Raw genomic sequence first — 23994 nt, forward strand, 5'->3', positions numbered from 1 at the left:
ACTTAGTGCTTCAATCCTCTCTGTTTCCTTTTATCGTAATGACAGGCAAATGTAGCATTATATATTATAATTACTGTTACATTTCTGCCTGTGACCTCAAATCTTAAATAAACCCATGTGTGCGTTCTTTGCTCTTTGTTTTTTCGGGCAAGAGAACACAACTTTTTATATTGTTTCTTTTTTAAACTGATTCATTGTTTCCAGGAGAAAAATGATACCATGAAGGACAGTGAAAATGCAAGCTGAAATATTGTCTGCAGGATCTATACTTGAATTTGTGCTCACTGAAGAGAGGATGATGGGTTGATATTCATACAATTTGGTTGGTTGTGGTAGAGCATTCATTTCAAATTCAGCCCTGCCCTTTTCTTTTTTTATCCCTTCCTTCTTAAACTTTGCTGGTTGGGTGTCAGTTGTGGACACAAGCAGTCAAAATAACAGTGTTTGGGTCCTGGTACAGGGTGTGGATCTCTAAAGCACAGGAGAATTACCAGAAGGGGGTATTTGTAGAAAGGGAAAAATTACAAACAGAGGCAGGTCTTGGGTCTGCCGTACTGCCAGGCTTGTAAAGCATCCTTATGATGGGGTTTGCATTTTCTTAGAGAGGAATCCAGTGGTTCTTTAATAATTCTTTTACCTATTCCTCCAAGTCAGAATATTAGTTTATTAACCTCATGGCCTCTTTCATGTATCAGGCAAATGTAGAATTCTGTGCATGTGAATAGATATGACATTAGAGAACCTGCACTGCTGTCAGTATAAAGCCAGACCTTATCTTCTGATTGTACTGGACTTGCCCTACCTCACATTGGTAAAGCTGGCATAAAATGAAACACAGATAAATGGGATCCAGAGCAGAGAATGTGTTTTGTCCTTTTGTACCCTGCTGAGATTGGGCTATTTTTATCTACTGAGAGTGCTTTCCTTTTCTGGCTGTCTCATGATCTCTGCTTAAAAATTGGATTTTTTTGAGCCATCAGTATTTTTTTTATTTTTTTTGAATTTCATGTTAATGCTAAAACAACATTTTTACATAAATCTAGTAAATTTTATGAGAATGGCCCTCTTCACCTCCTGTATCTGTCAGTATTTATATGATTGATTTATGCACTCTTCTATCAGGGCTATATATTATATTGGCACTTTATTCATTATATTGCTATTTATTTGGTGCAAAACAATCCTATTGACTTTATTTAAAGTTTAAATGATTTGTAGGCTTAGGGTGATCCTAATTATGGAAAGATCCTTCATCCAGAAACCCCAGGTCCTAAACATTCCGGATAAAAAATATACCTACACAATGCAAAAGCTAGGAAGCCCACCGAGGGGTGACACCCACATACACACGCAAACGTCTCAAAAATCATGCCTAAATTTCTGCTGATCGCAGGCAGCTCCATATTCATGGAAAATGCAGATCTTTGTGCTCTCTTCTGCATCTTAAATGAGGCCCCAAATCTCCGTATAGCTATTTTCATTTGTGTCTTTATAGACTAACATTCCTCTTACAGACACATAGGGGCACATTTACTAATTCGAATAAACCCTCGAATTCGACTCTCGAAGTAAAATCCTACGAATTAGAATATCGAATTCGAAGGTTTTAGTGCAAATCCTACGATCGAACGATCGAAGGAAAAATTAAACGAACGATTCGAAGGATTTTAATCGATCGAAGAATTTTTCTTTGATCAAAAAAACCTTAGAAAACTGATGGGGAAGGTCCCCATAGGCTAACATTGTACCTTGGTAGGTTTAAACTGCGGAAGTATGTAGGCAAAGTTTATTTTTAAAGAGACAGTACTTCGACTATCGAATGGTCGAATATTCCAAAGATTTTTAGTTTGAATTGTTCGAATCGAAGTCGTAGTAGCCTATTCGATGGTCGAAGTACCCAAAAAAATACTTTGAAATTCAAAGTTTTTTTTACTTCGAATCCTTCACTCGAGCTTAGTAAATGTGCCCCATAGTGTACAGAAGATTTTGTGTGTGGCTGATCTTCATGTTGTTGTTGTGTGAGTGGATTGCCAGATGGGGAACTGTGGAAGGATGTTAATTTTTCAATAAAGTTCAGATTTTCCCCCCTGCTGCTTGTATTTTTCTATAATACTTTTGTCCTTAAAAAAATGTCTCTAAATAGAACTTCCTTTGTTTAATATGAAAAATGTCTGGCTGTTTCTGTTGTGTTCTGTGATGTGGTGCCCAGTTCCCTGCGACTCTTACCAGCTATGGTCCAATGTCTTCGAGCTTCTGCAGATATAAAACAGTTGTACAATGGACAGCATATGTTTCTTGCTGGCATGGAAGCAGCCTTTCCCTACTTACTTTACTTACTTACTTTTGTGGCTCCTTCTTAGTGGACAAAAAAATGTCAGACTACCTGTTGGTGACCATAATTTATGTTCGGACAGTGGAAATATATACAGTATACACAATGCAGACTGGTTTAACCATTTTCGGGGCTTACACGATGCCCTTAACCTGTACCAGGATAGGTAATATCATGGTTCAACAGGAATAGCAGGTCCTTTAATTCACTTGAGCTTTAAAAGCAAGTAGAGTATACGTTTGATGTTTTCTATCAACCCCATGATTGTCTGCTACTCTTGCAGCCTGATTGCCTAAGGGCTATGCACCTTGTTCAGCTGTCCTACTGTCTTGCATGTTTAGCGAACTGAGCAAGATGGAGGCTCCATGTAGGAGGAGAACATTACTGCAAGCTGATCTTCAATCCGGTTTAACTTGAAGATATATATATATATATATACATTGGGCTTATAGGAGTGGTTCACCCTCAAGACAACTTTTCTATTGGACTTCATTACTTTTTTTTTCTCTCTATTTTGCCTTTTTCTTCTGACTCTTCCCAGCTTTTAAATGGGGGTCACTGACCCCATCTAAAAAAACAAATGCCCTGTAAGGCTACAAATGTATAGTTATTCATACTTTTTATTACTCGCCTTTCTATTCAGAGCCTCTCCTATTAATTATTCAAATCAATGCATGGTTGCTAGGGTGATTTGGACCTTAGCATCCAGATTGCAGAAATTGCAACCTGACAAATAACAGAAAAAACACAAATAATAAAAAATGAAAACCAATTGCAAATTGCCTCAGAATATCACTCTCTACATAATACAAAAAGTTATCTCAAATGTGAACATCCCCTCGAAACTGACTTTGACTGCAGGGCTTCATTTCGCTCCATATGTTTTTGATTTTTATATCCTTCTTTCTTATTGGGAACCATGGGAGGTCTGCCAACTCATTTAATCAAGAAAGGAATTTCCATCTTGTGATGGATCCAGTCTGGCTCTGTAACATCCTGTTTGCTCAGCCAGTTGCTCAATTAGTACTATAGTTAGATTAAAATGTAATCAAACTTTTTATCATGTCTGTGTATCAGCATCTTTTTCTACGTAAAGTTGTATTGAAAGGCTTTTATTTTTAAAGAAGTATATTCTATTTATCTATAGTCAAACTTAGGCTAATGTCATATGGAGCAGTTTCTCTGCTGTCACTTTTATGCCACCAGAGAAACAACATATTTTGTCCTGTGTGCACAGTGACAGGCCAACTGCATTCCCAACTATACTTTTAGGAGATTTTGCCACTTGGATTGTGCCCTAAGATGTAGCAAAGACTATTGTCCCAGGTGAAAGTGCTCTGTGCATGAGCTCTAGGGGGTTAATTTGTTACAGAAAACAAACAGTATAAAAATGTGTGTAGAAAATGTACATATTATAAAATTGGTCAATTATAAAGGCAGAGTTGCATAACAAACAGTATATTTCAACTATACAGTTGTATGAAACCTGGATCCCTTATAGGAGGCTGCTGGGGTGGCTATTACTATATGCACGTTTTTACTCTTGGTTTCCAGGCTTGATATTGAAAACTAGTTTCTGTAGATAAAAAGGCAGAGAATACTTGATCTGTGAGACTGTTCCACTAAACTTGCAGCCCACCCAGTACTCATGCACAAGGTTCTGTAACAGTAGAGTCCTCTGGTTAAATGCTATGATTTTTTTTATTTGTGGATTGCCATTGTTCCATCAAAATGGGGATCACAGTATCTTGCACTTTTTAGTGGTGCATGCTGCTCAATAGAGATTGTGCATGTTAGTTTTTATTTCACTTCTATGTGGGCTTGGGTAGCCATACATCGGCAGATTAAAGCTGCCAATGTCGCCCCTTTAGACCAATTTGGCCGTATATCTGCCCATGTAATAGTCGTTCTGATTGGTCTCCACAATCGCTATCAGGCCTAAAATCGGGCAGATATTGATCGGGCAAGTCTGATTTTTTTTAGCAATCAAGGACCCATTTCCTTAGTTGTAATCTGATCATTTGGCCCTAGGGTGTGCTATGAATTGGCTAGGTTATTGTGGGAATATAATATAGCAGAGGCCAGGTGGGGGCAAAGGCACTTTATAATATTTATATCATATACATTTAATATAGTGTGCAGTGACTGTCTGTTATGGGCTCACTGTTTTGGCCAACATAGAGTGACATGTCAGGAGGGGTCATTTACAGAGACCCTGGATGCAGGTATTTCAGTTGCTTTTGATTTTCACAGGCAACAAGTTGCCTTGTATGCCATCATCCTTATAGTGTATGAGCTTTCTGGCTTGGCAGTATGTTTATCTGCAATCCCTGATCAGAGGAAGAAAGGAAGGAAAGAATGATGCCTTGCCCTCTGTTTCATGCGCAAGATAATCCAGAGAGAAAAATCTCACATACCATTCAGTTTCTCATTCCTGAGATGTGACTATGGTCTCTATTTATAAAGCATTGAAAGCAGTCATATTTTATTACATAGCATTTACCTTTGAAGTAGGAATTGGCTGATTATAAAGTTACTGATATCCCATTATTTAGATGGTTCTTAAAGGGGCAGTATATAGTAGCCCTTGTTCAGCATGAGTGCAGTGAATATAGCTTTTGCTGAGCATACTTTTGTTTGTTTAAATAAAAAGAAACAAAGTTTTTTTGTTTTTTGCGCTAAATAGAACAAACGGCGAGTTCAAATCTACCCCATATCTGGTCCTTGCGAGGTAGATTACCAGTTTACAACCCTCCCTTCATCTTTTGTTGTGATGTTTTATTTGCAGGAGTCCATTTTACAGGGGGAGTATCCAGTTATCTACCTTGCATTGGGTAGGCTACCCATAGAATATCTGACATGCTTCAGGACTGTGGTTAGAAATTTGCTCGGTCATCTTATTGCAGGATGGTTTTCGGTTGGAATATATCTTTTCTCTGTGCCCCTTAGATTGGGTCTGGTTTGGGTAAGTTGACTTCAGTGACGCTACATATTTGGGAAAGAAAACCCTTCTTGTCGTGCTTTTTGACTTGTGGTTTCCCCAGTGTGTGTGCATGCGTCCGTGCGAAACAAGTGACTTACCTGGTTGGTGGCTGTGTTATGAGACCATGTGTCACTCCACCTTTTTTTTAAATTCTGGACCTAACTAAGGCAGCGTTCCTGCAGGTCCGGGTGTTGTACACTGGTACGGCTTGGGTGCTCATTTCAGGAAATAGATGCATACAGGATTCTATTGCAAGGACTAAACATGGAGTAGCTTCATTCTCCTTGTTAAGTCAGAGTGCAGCAGAAACAATCAAACAAAAATGTGATTAATTTTTTATAGAATACTGAGGCTATAGAGCTGGCCTTTCGCATTGTTATATTTTACATGTCTTTTTCTAAGCTCAAATAAGTGACCGGAGCCCCGCGCATGTACTGCAAATCAGAAAAAAATACGTTGGGGAGCTACTGGGGCATATTCAGAGGCGCAGATCTTCTCTGCTTAAGGGCTATGGTCGCCTTAGGCTGGTACAGAACATAAAGTGTAGCATTTCTGTCTACTTTCTTTGTTAAACTTCAGTTCTCCTTTAATAACTGTTTTCTGTTTCCCCTAATCTTAATGAAAATTTCGCATGTAAAGGATTTTTAAGTCATGTCTCACTTTAGAACCCCAAAGGCAGAATGCATTGGCAGCCACAGACAAATGTAACTTTCTGCCAAGATCTGGATACATGTTTATTCATACACAAAAAAACACATTTGAGACAATTTTATGCCATATAAATCATGGCACTCGTTTATGTAATAAGAAAGTTATTTGATACAGAGCTGCCAAGGCACTCACCCTGGGGGTGTTGGATAATAGAAAGTAAATAGCATTCTCCAGTTATTGGGAACAATAAACAAACTGGCCTCTCAGCCCTTGATTACATTTGGCTCAAGCATCAAAATAAGTTGTCTAAACTGTAAAAATGGGGCAGTTCATGTGCAATCTGATTGGCTTGGAAATTGAATCCTGTATTTGTGTACACCTACACAGGAGTATATCTGTAGGGTTTGTTTGGGTCACAAAAACACCCAGGGATGACCACCCTAGGATATATGGCTATAGGGGTTGCCATGGTCATATCCACACCAGGGAGGACTACCCTTCACATGGGGGTATCACTGGGTCACAACTGCATCAGGGCCCTGAGATTCACAGACCCTACTTAAAAATTCAACCAACACAATCAGAGCTGTTTTCATGGTTCATATAGGTCGTATTACTGTGGGCATCATACAAAGTAGGGCATTACAGAGCAGGACTCGTAGGTAGAAAGAGTAGAGTAGCAGCAGTTATAGTAGGAAATAATGGCCCCTAGTGTTTTATCATGTTTGCCTATACTGTCGCCCATCAGTTGTTTTTGAGGACTGTTTGGGGTGGTACTGGGAACTGTATCTTTTTTGAGATGAAGTGTGTCGGGTAGGAATGGTTTTGCCATATGTTTTAAAATAAGGCATTGATTTGTTTGATGGGTTTTAATCACAATTCCACATAGTGTCTTATTTGTTGATATCGGAAAAACTGTGAGTGTGGAATATCCTGTTTCTCCGAGCATTGTTGGAATGATATAGCCTTCTGGTCTGGCAAAAAGGCTGTAAGAGTGAGCATGTTTGCTGCTATCCAAGGGCTTAAGTCCATGGGAGTGCAGCCTGGTGTTGCAGAAGATAGTCCTGTATCTGAGTTAGGAGTGCTTAGTTTCATATAGTGTCCCACAGATCTAATGCTTGTTGTGATGGGGTAGAATGCCTAGTTAGTTATCTCTGAAAGCTTTAGGTACCCAGAACAGGTGGGCTATCTGTAGTGGGGCGTAAAATGTTTCTTAATTTCCTTCTATGGCTCACTAGTTGGGGCGTGTATGTGTATCATAGCTTCCAGTCTGCTAAGCTAGGTGATGTCTGTATATGTGTGTGGGACTTCCAATCCTCCCAGCGACTTGGGCTTGGTCATGATTGCTGCCTTAATTCTAGATCTTTTACTGGGAACTGTACCTTAAGAACAACTGAAGGGTTATACGTTGGGCAGTTCTATATCCCCAAAAAGTACAAGGGCTGTTTGTATGAAGAGCAACAAGAAGATGGGCCTGATCACTGGTTGCCCTAAGGTCTCTCTTTACAACCCTACAATCTTTCATGTGCAGATTGTGGTGGTCATGATGCAAGCCCATTAAAACACCAATACCTTTGATGAAATGAATGTTTATTAAGATGGCCACACTATAGGGCTACCAACATTTTCATCCCTTGATAAATTGCTTGAATTGCTTTGCATAAGTATCAAGTCCAATCTTGATGGGAATCCTTTTCAATCTCACCCACACACCCACCAATTAACAAAAGATCTGTAACTTAGTGGAGTTCGGGGACTGGAATGACAAAAAACACACATATTAGTTTTGCCAGTGAATTAAATGGATTAAACGGATCATTGTCATTGCAATGATGGAAAGCATACAGTTCTTGTGAATGTTTGCAGGGAGAATGCAGTTGGGATGCCATTGTACCTGAATGCTGAGGGACAATATTGACACAGTTGCTGCAGAAACTTGCCAGGCCTGGACCCCAGGCAATCTTTCCTGTTTGAGCTGTGGAACGGAGGGAAGATAACATGCTGCGAGATAGAGAAACGGATATAGAATGTGACACTGATAGCGCTGGGGAAAGAGACATGGAGTATCACAGGGGATGGAGTGGTGCCAGTGGAATTTGGGAGCTAGTCACTCAGGGAGACAGGGCTGAATCTGTGAGCAAATATGGGAAATGAGAGAAGCCTTGTGCATGGTACATACAGCAAGTATGTGAGTAATATCTGGCATAGATACAGGGCTATTCCACACCATAAATGTCCATCCAAAGTCTTGCAAAGGGAACAGTTAACTGATATTCCCTAGGCAGTATACAGTGTATCAGCCACAGTTAATCAAAAGGTTGATAGTTAAGCAATTTATATGGCTATAGTTATAAAAATAATTCAGATAAAACTGACATTATAATAATCTCTTGATAATCCAAGAAGCAGTCCTCAGGGTTTCCAGAGTGTTTGTGAGGCGCAAGATCTGCATATCACTGCCCCCCCCCCATGTTTCTAGGCATCGCATGAATTGGACACTTTGATATCTGAATGTCAGACTGTATCTCCATTCATCCTGCCACCCACAGAACAGAGGGATTTTATGGACCAATTAAAGGCAGAATTCTATCTTTACGAGAATGAAAGTGCCATCGTCTATTCAAACAAATGACCCTCTTGTGCCATAATGTGGCATTTAAATATGCCATTTGTCTCTGCTCTTCAGCCAGTATGCAAATAGACAGTGGAATTTGTGGTAAAACAAGGTAAAAGGGAAAAGATCTGAGTGGTTGTATATTGACATTAAAACACTAAGGCCTATCATCTAAAAACACTGTTTAGAAAAGACATGTATATTTTAGTATTTGCATCCTGTTCAGTCACCTGCCATATAGTTTAAATATTCCATATTCCATAAAATAATATTGTTATGATTTGGCCATCTGTGTAAGGGGTTAGATTTGGCTGATGCAAAGGTTTGATCCCGAAGACCAATGATAGCACGTATCACATGGGGCAACCTAGGCCCCTTGATACTGGATCAGATGCACGGGTTTGATTGATATATGAATTTTATAGTTGCATACACAGGTTGATGAGCTGCTGATACACTGAAGAATGGGCCACCCAGTTTGTAGACACCCTTAGGATGAATTGATTCTCTGTGAATACCCTAACTAATACTGTTAATATTTTTCTCAATAGGCCAATGCAGTGTATCATTTGTATTGGATGGGCCACAGCTTAGCAAGACTAGTGAGTGGCTAAATGTGCACCTATTTGTGCCAATCTGATGCAGCCTTTCGTAACTTGCTCTGAAAACAAAATTTATCCAGTTGAAAAACCTAAAAGTCATACTGGCCTGCACAAGACTGTATTTATTATTCACAGCCAGCTTAAAACACATAATAATTTGTTTACATTATAAACACTGATTGAACAAGATTTCATTAATTTGCACTGAATTCAGGAAATGGGGGCCATAGTATCATCGTACTAATGTCTCCCCACACGCCCAACGGCACAGCCAAACCAAATAGCATACGGAAAGGCTATCTCCCCATTATGGGGGCTTCAGTTTTCGTGTTACTTTGGGCAGTCTCAGTAAATCTTTCAACACCATTACTAAGCTCCGGTTTAAATATTGTATTTTTCTGCATTTGTGTAGATTCTGTGCAATAAATATTTGGAATGCTTTTCTGTTTTCTCCTCTCTTTTCTCATCCTAATTTTGCAGTTAAGCACCACAAATCTTGGGTTACAGCCTTGTTTTACTAGACTTTGGGGAAGGCAACTTCTCTCTTTATTAGTCCACAGTATAGGAAAATGAACCCAAACTAATAGTCTGAGGAGAGGGGAACTTCCCTTATTTAATCTGCAAAATGCATAATATACACGCGTGCCAACTGCTGCTCTCATCCCTTAAATAGTTTTCAAGATTGTGTGGGGATGGATAGAAAAATGCAAAAAGGGATTTTTAAAATGTTGTTGGAGAATTTCCTTGATATGCTTTCATTGTGCATGATATACAGTATATCACTTCTTGTAATTAAACTGATTAAACTGGGTGCTTAATGGGGCACCTGGGGTTCAAAGCAAATGCCTGTTGGAAGTGGAAGGGCTCTAGGAGTTGCGGACCTACAACATCTGCAGAACCATATGGCTGTTTAAATATAAATGATGGGGTCCTGCGTAAAACCTATGTTAGATATCTATGAATATACAGTACATTAAACCAGCACACTGGGGCAATTCAGTGCAGGCAAGATCCCCTGCATTTATTGAGTTTTGACAACTAATTCAGGGTATCTTCCCAGCATTGAATTGTCCCTGTGTTCCAGTTTATTGTATATTCCATTGTTTCTGAGAAATGTTGATTCCACCTCCTCCTGACTGTGCACCGGGCTACGCTTTGGAGGGGGCCAGGGTTTTTGGATACATTAAATAGGTATCTTGGATTTGGGATTTGGCTGAACCCTTTCATTTTTTTTCAGGATTCAGATTAGTACTGATCAAAGTGCTTACCAAATCTGAAACCTAACTATCACATGACTTTTTTTCAATATTGGATGCCTTTAGACCAGAAGTTGGCAGAAAACTGATTTTTTTTCCCCCCCATGATTTGGCCAAATTTAATAAGGTGCATGTGAATGCCAAATGTAAATGAGACAAATGAGGGGTGGGTGTGTCCTGCCAGAAGCACAGTAGGAGGGGGATAGCCAGTCACAGCCCTGCAGTCATACAAACAAAGACAGGCTTTAGTTCCCTATCAGGTCAGCCTAGCTGCCCATATTCCACAGTGCAGTGTTCTGAGTGCCGTCAGCTCCCCTGCACAGCTTGGGAAAGGAGGCAGCAGGAAGTGGAACAAATGGGCAGGAGTAGTAGGGTTTTTGCAAAAATGTACAATAAATCAACCCAAGTGCATTCCTTCTATAGTTAACAGAGTACAAAGCACTGGCCCAATCATGTTTGTACACAGTATGTCTCCTTTTAAGGGAAGCTGGCTATCTTCTCTTAGATATACTATGGGAAGCCACTTGGTGCCAGCAACGTATGTACATAGGCTAGACACTTGTCCACTAGAATTCCTTGTATCCTTTGGAATAGATGCTGGGAATTAGATCACAAGTAGATCAATTGGAACCAGATCACAGTTGTCGGCTGTACGTTTGACATCTTAATTTTTGAGTGTTACCAGCCGTGTGCTATAAAAGGAAGTCAGATTGATCTACTAGACATCATATTGAGCTAAACACCTATAAATAGAGCATGTTTAGATTTTTGCTCTCTGCGGGGTTTCCTGTTACATTGGCTGTATAGGCTGATATCTTCTTTTGACCTTAGCGACTGGGTAACAATGTCATCTCTTGTAGCATCTGTGTACTTGTAATAACAATCGGTTCTAGCATCGACATTGTTGAAGCATGTCCAAACAAGATAAGTGTTTAAATGTTAACGAAAGCCATGAATAAACTGTAAAAGGTACTATAAATGGTGCTTGGCAATGTCATCAGTTCCCATCATTGGTGCTTAGTGATGTCACTTGTATTACATGTTTAAGTATGTCTAACATAATAAACAAACTACCACTAATATATAAAAATATACAGTAGACATGGCCCCTTTCTTTTACTATATTGATCATTTATAGTAGGGGGTATATTATGCTTTATTATCTTTATTAATACATGAGTAATACTCAGAGTTCCCTGTATAACTTAGCCTGCAACCTTGTGCCTTTATATGGTCACAGAACTCCTGAGTGACTTCTAATATTCTTATAATTTACAGTATGGGGTGCATTATCCCTTTCAATTAGGGTTGCCACCTTTTCTGGAAAAAAATACCGGCCTTCCTATATATTTAGCTTTTTTCCCTATTAACAACATTGGGATCAACCATCATTTTTACCGGCCAGGCCGGTAAAATACCGGCCAGGTGGCAACCCTACTTTCAATACATTAGTCTACTCAGAGTTCCCTGTATAACTCAGCCTACAGCCCTGTGTTCTCTGTATGGTCACAGAACTCCTCAGTGACTTCTAATATCCTTATAATTTACAGAAGGGGGTACATTATCCCTTATAATACATGAGTGATACTCAGAGCTTTCTGATCTGTAAATCTTTACCTGGAGCCTTGGAACTTTTAATGTTCAAGGAACTTCTTTGTGACCTATAATACCTTTTTATAACATTATAGTGTCTTTCAAAGAGGTCAGCGGAACTCTTGAGTCATAAAAATCTCTACGAATGTCACTTGTCCAGTCCAGTGTTTGGGCTTCCAGTTGGACACCACAGAGAATTGATATAAGGATGAGAGAAATGCTGCTCAACTGAGCTTATACTCTAAGAAGATAGTTAACTTGTGGTGTTCTGTAGTCTTATCAATATGATATCTGGTCTGTGAATATGTGGGATGTCCAACAGACGTGGTGGGCATGCAATCCAGCATTTGTAATTGTCCACAAGTGATTCTCGACTTCTGGACGAGGCATATCACTCAGCGGTACTATTTGCTGAGAGAAGTGTGTTGATTACAAATGCCATAAAGCTAAAGGTGGCCATACACATAGAAATCCGCTTGTTTGGCGAAATCGCCTTGAGGTGGGCGATATCGGGCTGATCAGATCGTTGGCCCTAGGGCCCAACAATTGGATCATAATGTATGTCATACGGGCAGTCAGATCAATGAACAGATGTGTTCCACGATCTGATGGAATTTTTACCCCTGCCCGATCGACATCTGGCTGACTTTTGGCCAGATATCGATCGGGGAAGCCTGTCAGAGGGCCCCGCAAAAGGGCTAATAAGCTGTCGACTTGGTCGGCCCGTGTATGGCCAGCTTTAGACAAAAAAGAAGCATGTAAAGGAGAAATTAATTGGACAAACTGTTTCTTATCTTCTGTCAAGTGATTTGTTTCTCTTTTGAACACTTGGTCCAGTGCATGTGCCTTGGAGGGTAGAACTTCTCTTTTGAACATTGATCCAATATATTTTCCTTGTGAGTAGACAAAAGGCAAATGCACATTACATACATTAGTGATCTGCAACATATGTAAAATCAACTCCATTAGTAACTTTTGTTGTGACACCAATATCTTTTATATCAATAATTCCAGAGGGACCATTAGGGAGGATGAAACACTGAACAATGTGCAGCCCAAAGGCAAGGCTGTCAAAGCTGATAAGTCTATGGTGATAGGCATTGGGACACAAACATTTATTTCTGTATTGATGATGGTAAAACACTACACGTTGTGACTTTTAAAGGGATTCTTCAACTTTGAATTAACTTTTAGTATGATGTAGAGAGTGATAAGAAGGCAATTCATTCAAAAACTATAAAAAATAAATAATGAAGACAAATTGAAAAGTTGTTTGGAACTAAAAAGACCAATTTGCCAGGAAAACAAAGGGGAGCTGCCTGCTTGGCCCTGCAAACATAGATAGATTGCACTGGGGCCGACAAAGATTTTTTGACCTGGCCGATCAATTTCCTGACAGATGTCGGCCAAAAAATCGTAAGATGTACGATTGTTCAAATCCCACTAACCGCATGATAATTTCGAAGGATTGGTCGGACTTCCCTAAAATCGGTCGTTCGGCAAGAAGAATCGTCGCGTCTATGGGGAGCTTAAAAGTTAAAGGGATACTGTCATGGGAAAAAAAAATTTTTTCAAAATGAATCAGTTAATAGTGCTGCTCCAGCAGAATTCTGCACTGAAATCCATTTCTCAAAAGAGCAAACAGATTTGTTTATATTCAATTTTGAAATCTGACATGGGGCTAGACATTTTGTCAATTTCCCAGCTGCCCATGTCATGTGACTTGTGCCTGCACTTCAGGAGAGAAATGCTTTCTGGCAGGCTGCTGTTTTTTCTTCTCAATGTAACTGAATGTGTCTCAGTGAGACATGGGTTTTTACTATTGAGTGCTGTTCTTAGATCTATCAGGCAGCTGTTATCTTGTGTTAGGGAGCTGCTATCTGATTACCTTCCCATTGTTCTTTTGTTTGGCTGCTGGGGGGGAAAAGGGAGGGGGTGATATCACTCCTACTTTCAGTACAGCAGTAAAGAGTGATTGAAGTTTATCAGAGCACAGGTCACATGACTTGGGGCAGCTGGGAAATTGACAAAATGTCTAGCCCTATGTCAGATTTCAAAATTAAATATAAAAAAATCTGTTTGCTCTTTTGAGAAATGGATTTCAGTGCAGATTTCTGCTGGAGCAGCACTATTAACTGATTCATTTTGAAAAAAATGTTTTTTCCCATGACAGTATCCTTTTAACTTAAAGGTGAACCACACCTTTAATGACATCAGTCTATCAGTTGCTTGATCAGCCTGGTTTGGGTGCCCAACTTTTCACTTTTGACAAGGAATTCTCCTTATGAATAACTTCTAGAATTTTTTTATGCTGGCTACAGTATTCAGTGGAGCTGTGAAAGACCCCCAGGGTCAAATCAACTGGAGCAAATAATAGTTTTTTTGTGTGTTTGAAAACATAAAACTCAAGAGTTTACTGATCTTTTTTTATATTTTATATTAGGTGAAGAACTCTCTCAGAGTATTTTATTCACCGGTCATAATGTGGAGTTTCCAATTGGTAGCTCAGCCATCCAGGATGATCCTTTTCATATGGGATTCTCTAAAGGAGTCTCTGTGTCATTACCATCATCACCACTTTTGCCACGCCAGGCGTACTCCATGCAACAGCGGGCACAAAAGAAATCCCCAGGTAATCATTGTTTCTTTCATTGTATTGCCAGTCTGTTATAATTAGTTTGTACATGAGAATTTGAACCAATTCTTTTTGAACATTTTCTATATAGTTTATTTTAGAGCCTCGGATTCTTTAGTGTTGGTCATTTATGACTGATTTTTATGAACTTTGATCCATAAGCTTGGTTGGACATTGATTGCCGTCTGGATATATGGGACTATTTAATTTACAAGAACTGGATTGAGCTGCTCTTCTGTAGATTTCCAGGAAGTTTAATTCTTTGTGTGTGGCTGCTTAATCTCCCCACAGAGATATCCAAATAATTATGATAAGAGATTGCCTGAGACATACTCTAGGAGTGGGAGTTTCCTCTCCCACTACATATAACTTTTTGCCTGGGAAAGCCTGCTTAAACTTCCTAATGGCATAATGAATAATAAAAAAGATCATTAACATAGTTGTTGCTAAACTGTGCTTGTGGTATAGTATGTCCTACAATGCCATATTTAGTGTCCTCCTGTATCCACTATATGAGGGTAAGTTTAGACTTTGGCTATGTTACTCCTGACAAAGAAGCCTAAAGCAGGCCAAAAAGGGGGGCAGATATCGGTGAGATATGCGGTCCATACTTTGAAGCTGCTAAATCAATCAGGAGTAACTGTATGATGCAAAAATGATGGTTTGCTTGACTGAAATCTGGCCATGGATTGACAATATGTATGTTAGACAAGTTAAAAAATCCCGGTAAGCAAGGGCCACATTGGACTTCACGTACACAGTCTTCTTCTGTTGGGACTGTATAGGCCCCTTAATGATCTGATCATTGGCTCAGATGGCAAATGATCAGATAAACCAGATTTGGCACGCCACCAGAGTATGCCAGTCGGCCACAGATCATTTCACATGTATGGTCAGCTATAGGTTAAGATCCTTGATTTGTGTTCTTTTTCCAGTTGTTGAAAACTGACTGTAACCTCCAAGAATGATTAGCTGCAGGGCCACAGGTTTGACACCACCGATTAGCACAGAGTAATTTCTCTTATGTGCGTGCCTGTCTCTAAGGTTAAACACACACACAAAAGAATTCTGGTTGTCCTTGTAATCTCATTACAAAAGAGGTTGTCTTTAGCATGTGTCATTAAGGAACTTGAAAGACTTAATTGCTAGTTCTGTGGATGACAAGTTGGATATATGATCAGCAACAGGTTGTAGTTTCTTCTGCAGCTATTAGCTGTGGTGTAAATATTCAAATGACCTACATTGTTACATTATTATCTAATGATTCCACAGGCTGGTCCTAACCTCTACCACTTCCAAGTTAGTTAATGATAGATGATGAGATCTAAAAATTAAAGGTGAATGCATACTAACAAATTGCACCTGAAATTACTGTAGACATTTACGGTAATGGCACGCGCAGCATTCTCTCCACTAGTGTTTTTACACCAGCAGAGAAAATGCTGTTTGCCACTACTCTAGAAAAGTGTATTTCTTAAATTTACACTAGGAATACAGTATTATCAGACTTTTTTTTTCTTGACCTCTAAACAGCCTTCAGCTCCCTCCAATATTGCACTGTATTTGCCAGTCCAAACATTGCTCTCCTCTGTTGTATTTCGCTAATTAATATCCAGGAGGACTATTATGCTGTAATACATAATTCTCTACTGCTGAGTTCTCTGGGAGGTATCAGATGTTTCTAATGGAGCTGAAATCCATTCATGAAACAATAATGTCCCTCACATATTAATGCACGTGACTTCACTTACTCCACAGAGCATTTAATAATGACCCAGAGATCAGCATGACACTGCCCTTTTCCCCATTGTGTAGCAAGAAAATGACCATAAAGGCGAAACTATAATTATCTCCCACCCAGTTTCTGCTATAACTCTTTAATCCTGAAGAAGAAAAGATAGGCCCCCGGGAGGCCTTATAAAGCATTCCTATGTGCCACACATTGACATCTAGCTACTCTCAGATGTACAATTCTGACTTGTTTCTGTTTATGGAGCTATTCCCAGAACGTTATTTGGCAATATGAAACTGATATTCATTTATGCTTGCCTGCAGCTTTTCAACTTGACTTCTTTTAAAGGGCAAGTTAACGTGAAAATAATCTCTTATCTTAGACCCAGGCTTGAGCTTCTATCTGCTAAAATGTGCAGTGGCCGAGATAGAATCTACGGAGTCTTGGGCGCTCCGCCAATGAGGGGAACTGAGCCGCTCGCCTCAGGCAGCAGCGCCAGAGAGGATTCCAGGGGTGGCAAAAAGCCACTCCTGCATCTTTAAGGGCCGAATTTCCGTTTTTTAAACCGGAAATTCGGCTGTACTATTTCATCAGAGCGCAATTGCGCTCTCCGCAGTAGTGTTCCTGCCTCCCCTCCCGACAGGTAAGCCGGTGGGGGGGGGCATTGCAGGAGCCGCCTCAGGCGGCTCCTTAGTCAGAATCGGCACTGCACTGAACATGACTCTTACATTTCTGCCCCCCATCTCTGATTTGGTCATCTTCGCTGTCTTGGACAGCCCGCACACACAGTAGCATAAAAATTTGCAGAATTTGTGCAAAATGCAGTTATTTTGTTGGATTTAGTTTGTATTGGAATTAGTTATTTGAGTGAGCTCTAATACATCTGCTAGGAAAGGAAGCCCCCCTCCCTATAAGATATACTGGATCATTCATCTGACACCCAACCGCTGCATGGATGAAGAATGAAGAGAAATAGTGAAGATAAACTTGATTATTTCAGAAATAATGCAGAATTATTTTTTGATTGTATTTAGAAAGTTTCTTACTTCGCGATGGTTCCCCTTTAACATTATTCTTTACCTATATTACACTTTCATATTCCACAGCTCTTTACAGAGATAATTCATCATTCACATCAGTCCCTGCACCATTAGAGCTTACAGCCTGTGTTGGAGGAAACTGGCGTTCCCTTGCAGACATGAAGAGAGCATATAAATGCCTTTTTGAAAGTGTGCTGAACGGACTCAAACATAGGACACTAGATAATAATTAGAAAACATCTTTAATGCTCACAATTAAACATTAGCATTTCTGAAGCTGGAGTCTTTGGAGTAGTTAAAGCAACCAGACTCACATGCCTGTGTGCTTACAGTGTAAAGTCCATTCTAGCTGAAAGATGGTGGTATGTGTTGGTGGGGGGATGTGACCCTTTTGTCTGAAGACCCCTTGGTTACTATAGTAGCATATAAAGATTTTTGTTGGTCACACTGTATATACTTTGGAATAGATAGTTACCAAACAACTGATTGTTCTCATTATTCTCTCAATGCCTGTACATTGTAGGACAAATTTATGAGCTGTCCTCCTCTCCAAAACAGAACTTCAAAGATAATAGATAGAATAATGAAAGTAAATCTCTGGTTGCTATGGTTTATTGAACCGTTGCAAATGTTTGGCCCTTGCATTTGACATTTCGTGAATGCATAGAACAACCTTACTCCTTCTACCATTGTAGTTAATTCCATTAACATGGAAAGTAACCAAAAGTACAAATAGCCTCTTATCTTTTTTTTATCAGTTTCTGAATGGACTTTGACATACTGTAGATTTACTTGGTCAGTCGGGCCTAGGAAGGGATGTGTGACGTCCATTCATTATTTGTTTTGGAGCTAGAAGTCTGTTTTCATTAATAATTTTAAGCTGGCTGGTTAGGGTGAGACCTAAAAAGGTCTCACCCTAACCAGCCAGCTTAAAATTATTAATGACTTCTTGCTTGATTGAATATATAAGGGCCAGGCTATACTGGTTTGGTGTCCCAGAGGACAGCCAAGGGCATTTTTATTGCCCTAAACATCCCTAAGGACTTCATTTAATTTATGATACTAACATTTTATTATTATCGGTGCTGTACTGTATAACTGGTCTACAACTTTAGACCTGTTGTACAGTTCTGTCATTTTGAGCTGTTCAAAAAGAAGCCCATGTGCTGTATATGTGTAACACCTATTTGGGCCATACGGGGTTAATCCACCAGCTAGAACACTAGAGCATGGGTTACACGCGACTTACACCCAGGGCAGGGCCTTCGCTAAGTGGAAGTGTTCCCTCTATGGTGTAGTGCAACTACATCCCCCCCAGGCTACTGTGCACACAAAAACAACTTGGGCGCCAGGAGGTTCTTAACAATCAGGAACAGTTTATTATGCCAAAAAGGGCAAATGACCACAGGTTTCAGTACTCACGCAGGAGTTGAGGAAAACAGCATATTGAGAGTTCACACAGAACCTAAAGGCAGGCTCACACAGAGAGTACACAGGCAGATGCAGTACAACCTTTCCCTCCTGGAAGTTGTCAGGAAAGCAGCTTCTACCCTACAGTCCCTCTTCACTGAGGTCCCTGACTGGAGGCAACACACAGAGCCTCTGGGAAGCTACTCCCTTTCTGCAAATCCTTGTTGGAACTTCAGCTGCTCTTTCTCTCTATCCTATCTGCCTTTCTCTCCTAGAGAGACTATGACAAGTCTGCCCTAGTATATCTGTTCCTCATTCACGGGGTTACCTGGTCCCCGACTTGGACACATGCCTTCTTCTGGGCCTATTGCACTCAGTCCCCCTGAGCACATCCAGCTGGAATCACATCCAGAGGCAAAAGAGGAAGAGGCCACTCCCTGCACACACTATATAGGAGTGTGTCAGAGCAGTGTCATCAAATCTCTCAGCCTATCACTGTAAAGGTTATTATGTAACAGGGATTCTACCCAATAACCCAAGGAAATGGTGAAAAGATTAACTCTGTAGGGCCTGTATCCCTATAGGGCCCTACATTTGTAAACCTTTGTTTTAGCCCTTCAACTGCTCAAAGGCTTCACTGACCTCTGTATGTGACAACATCATCAAACAACATATTGTGTAGTGGATTATCAGAAAACCGCTGCTACAAATTTGGGCAGCTCTGATTCTAATGGATCCCAGGGCTCAGTGATATCTGTCCTTCTGGTATTCCCCTTGTACAACTTAATTGATAATATCATAGATATAGGAGTGCAGCCATTGTTTGAACACCAGGTAACCCATTTGTACTACTAAATCTGGGCAGCTTCATGTATTTAGCTTGCTCAGTGCCCAATTAGCCTATTGCTGGTCAAACCAAGGTCACTTGCAAGTGCTATAAAATAAATGTAAGTGTTCATGAGTGTCTACTGTTTAGCTCACAATGGGCACAAGCCTGTGTTAATGGAGACAGATTTCTATACTGGGAAATGAGCTAGTTCAAACATGACCCCAACTGCAACCCCAGTGACCTTCTGGCCTGTTATGGTCACAGCAGTGGTCTCTCCTTTTGCAGGGATGATTTAGGGTAAATCCACACTGGGCGTTTTGGGGAGATTTGGTCGCCTGGTGACTAATCGCCTCGTTTTTGCTGCAACCAATCTCCCCAAAAGCCTTCCCTCACTCTGCGCTGGCTAAACTGAAAAAACACAGACGCTAATAACACGCAGCGATTCGTTTTCCGAAGTCACCCGAAGTTTCCTCGAGAGGCAACTTCCGGCGACTTCGGAAAACGAATTGCCGCGTGTGATTAGCGCCAGTGTTTTTTCATTTTAGACACACAACAATATTACAAGTAAAAAAAAAATACACTTGCTGGTTCAGGAATACATTTTTATATTATGTAGAGTGAATTATTTGCAGTGTAATTTAGAAATAAAAACAAGATCATAAAAATCATGACAGAATCCCTTTAAGATTTTATTGTTAGTGACTTTAAGATTGGATCTTATTTCAAAGGGAAAATCCAAAAAGATTCACGAGAGGCATAAGCCCTAATGTATCATTAGGATAAGCTTACCGCTTTCCCAGTTGGGTCCGGGTGCACATGCCCCAGACCTTCAGCATAGGGGAGTACTTCACAACACATCACATTAGGCAGGCACCAATCCGGAACATACAACGAAAGTAGATTCCAAGAGCCAAAAATATATATAAAATATAATACTTTATTTTACATCACATCTATAAAAGAAGAGTAACGCCTGACGCGTTTCGTGTCAGGCGTTACTCTTCTTTGATTAAGTGCCCTTGTGACATGAAACGCGTCAGGCGTTACTCTTCTTTTATAGATGTGATGTAAAATAAAGTATTATATTTTATATATATTTTTGGCTCTTGGAATCTACTTTCGTTGGATGTTCCGGATTGGTGCCTGCCTAATGTGATGTGTTGTGAAGTACTCCTTTATTTCAAAGGGGCCAGCTCCACAGTTTGGGGAATAACATTTTAGGGCAAAGTATAGATAGCATTAGCCCTAGACCCCTAGCCTAAACCCCTGGACCATAAAATACCATTGGTGAAAGCACAAACAACATTCCATCTTGTTTAATCATTTGATATTTTTAACAATTAAATCAGGGATGCCCAACCGATGCCAGCTCTAGTTAATCTACTTCTCCAAGTATCCCACTGATAGCAAAAGCAAAAATACCAACAGATTTACATGTGCATATGCAGCTCATTGGGAAATAGTGGAATGTGGGTGTACATGAGCATCTTAAATCTCTTAAATATGTGAAGTTATCCAGAAGGTACACCATACCTCCCAACTGTCCCTTTTTCGGAGGGACAGTCCCTCTTTTGACAGCTCAACCCGCAGTCCCTCATTTGTACTGGATTTGTCCCTCTTTTCTCTGCACTGAACAGCCAGAAAAAGAAACAAAGTTTCTCACTTAATTGGCTTTTAGCAGAGAGCCCAGAACACCTAACAGGTGCAAATAAGATACTTTGTAACAATTTTGAGACACAAAAACACAGTTTAGATAAGGAGGAATATTTTTCAAACTTTCATAACCTGCCAAATTTTGTAAAACAAACATGGTAATTAGGGGGTGTGGCCACAGAAAGGGGTGTGGCCAAAAAATTGCTGCGCTACATGCAGAAAAAAATTTTTTGTCCCTCTTTTTACTTCCAAAATGTTGGGAGGTGTGGGTACACCAATCTACATCCAGTCATCTCACTTGCTTCTTGCACTGATCTTGTACATTCATATTTCATGCTTTCGTGGGTGCTGTTAATGTTACCTAGTACAGTGAAGATTATGGGTTGTACCCACACATTCTTTTGATAGGTCTTGTTGGAATGATGATGTCAGAGAATAAAAATATGTGTTCCTCATTGTACAGCTTTGATCTTTTGTTAAGATTCTGCTTGTTTAATTTGAAAATAATAAAAACATTTTGAAGAAAATAAAAATCTGTGGGTTTTCAGAGAGCTTGGAGGCCATACTGATTTATTTTAGGGTGCCCCTGGGCATCCTTTGCAATCAACATTTAGTTAGACAGTTATGCTGTATGAGGCAGTTTTTAAAAGGTATGTTTTCTGTTGCAGTGTTCCCTAGCTATACCGCTGTCGCTGAACATCACATGACTGCTATAATCTCTATAATATGGCTAATGGCACATCGTTCAGTATCCAGATTCACCTTCTACTAGCTGAACATGTGCACACCTGAAAGGCACAGAATAAGCTGATGAATGCACACACAGAGCACATGTCAGTATGGAATAAACATGGATAAAGTGTGCATTTTTGCCCTGATATACACTGTGTGTGTCCAGTGGCAGGCTGATTGCCATTGCCTGTCAGCACACACACATTCAGGTAGCCAAAGCCAATGGATCAGGTACTTTAAAGGAGAAGGAAAGACTAAAATTAAGTAAGCTTTATCAAAAAGGTCTCTATAAATACACCAGTAAACCCTCAAAGTAATGCTGCTCTGAGTCCTCTGTCAAACGAAAGACCACATTTGTTTCTTTCTTGTGTACACATGGGCTTCTGTATCAGGCTTCCTGTTTTCAGCATAAACCTCCAGGACTAGGGCTTGAGCATGCTCAGTTTGCTCCTCTCTCCCTTGTCCTCCCTCCCTGCTGTAACCTGAGCCCCGAGCTATGAGTGAGCAACGAGACAAATCTTCCATACTATGGGCGACTAATCTCCCCAAAATGCCTTCCCGCCGGCAAGAGTACGAATCGCCGGCAGGGTGGCATATGAATACTTAGGATTTTCCAAATTCGCCGAAGTTTCCTTGTGAGTCAAGTGCGGGAGACTTCACAAATCCAAATTAATTCGTATGCCATCCCACCGGCGATTTGTATTGCCGGCGGGAACGCATTATGGGGAGATTAGTCGCCCGCAGTAAAGACTAATCTCTACTGGGCGACTTATCTCCCCGTCTGCTACCACTTAAGGGTGAAGACACAAAGAGCTACTAGCGATAACTGACTTTGCTAAGAAACTACTTGTATTTTTACTGTTTTAGCAGAGGCAATTTTCTGCATTGTCTATGGCAGGGTATTTTCTGGCGTCTTGTAGCCTTGACAAGTAGCTGCTACTAGTAGCATGTATCTTCACCCTAAGGGTAGTTTGCCATTAGCCTTAAGCTGGCCATAGACATGCAGATTTATCCTTATTTCAGACAAACAATCATGTGATGCAATCTCCCAACCTGCAACTAACCATTCAGATTAAACAAGTAGTAAAAAGAACAAGCCACATTATGTTCTGGCCATTACTGCACAGACAGCAATCGTACCAAAGTTATGTCTGACAAATTGTAGTGACAGTCACCCATTGATATCGTCAAATAGGCAATACCTGTGCTAACCTGTCCAATCAACTAATCAACCGATTGCCACAGTACCAAACATGTCGGGAAGATCCACACACGGTCATAGAATCCTTTATCTTTGTGTTTATGCCCAGCTTTAAAGGAGAAGGAGGTACACAATCATCCAATATTTTAGCCACCCCCCCCTGATAATGATCACTTACCTGAGACCGTGGGCCCTGGGCTCATGTTAGCTGAAAACTGCACCAGCCCAATGTTCTAATGAAGGTGTGCCACATCGTCACCATCTTTTTCCTCCACTTCTTCCTCCAATTGTCCACTGAGAATTAACACTAGGGCGCTTAACCAATTTATTTCAACCACAGATTGTGATATGTGGTTATTGTTTTAGGCGGACAAGCTTTTCTTTGTCTCTCTGATGAAATGTGCATCTGTTTGGAAGGCTTTTTAAATATAACCAAGTTTTAGGGCTATTCCACACGGGGAGATCGGCAGGCGTTTGCGGTCGCGGCGACAAAGCGCAGCGCCAGTCGCCGCGACCGGCGCAGGCGACAGTTTTGTATGGGCGCCTATGTAAAAACGCCTGTGCTAACCACACGAGGCGATGCGCTTTTCAAACAGTCGCCTGAAAATGCCTCGCCAGGCTTTTTCAGGCGACTTTTGAAAAGCGCATCGCCTGGTGTGGTTAGCACAGGCGTTTTTACATAGGCGCCCATACAAAACTGTCGCCTGCGCCGGTCGCGGCGACTGGCGCGG

General features: G+C 40.5%; 1 protein-coding gene across 4 annotated transcripts in view; it reads left to right on the forward strand.

Moving 5' to 3' along the window:
• The window catches only part of LOC108701338 (protein TANC1), a 134884-nt gene that overhangs the window by 41762 nt on the left and 69128 nt on the right, over positions 1-23994 (forward strand). For all 4 annotated transcript variants that reach the window (XM_041577582.1, XM_018235801.2, XM_018235803.2 and 1 more), the window contains one exon: positions 14475-14663. In XM_041577582.1, the coding sequence (XP_041433516.1) occupies positions 14475-14663 (189 nt within the window). The remainder of the gene's footprint in view (positions 1-14474; positions 14664-23994) is intronic.

This window comes from Xenopus laevis, chromosome 9_10L, assembly GCF_017654675.1.
Source record: "Xenopus laevis strain J_2021 chromosome 9_10L, Xenopus_laevis_v10.1, whole genome shotgun sequence".
Lineage (NCBI taxonomy): Eukaryota > Metazoa > Chordata > Amphibia > Anura > Pipidae > Xenopus > Xenopus laevis.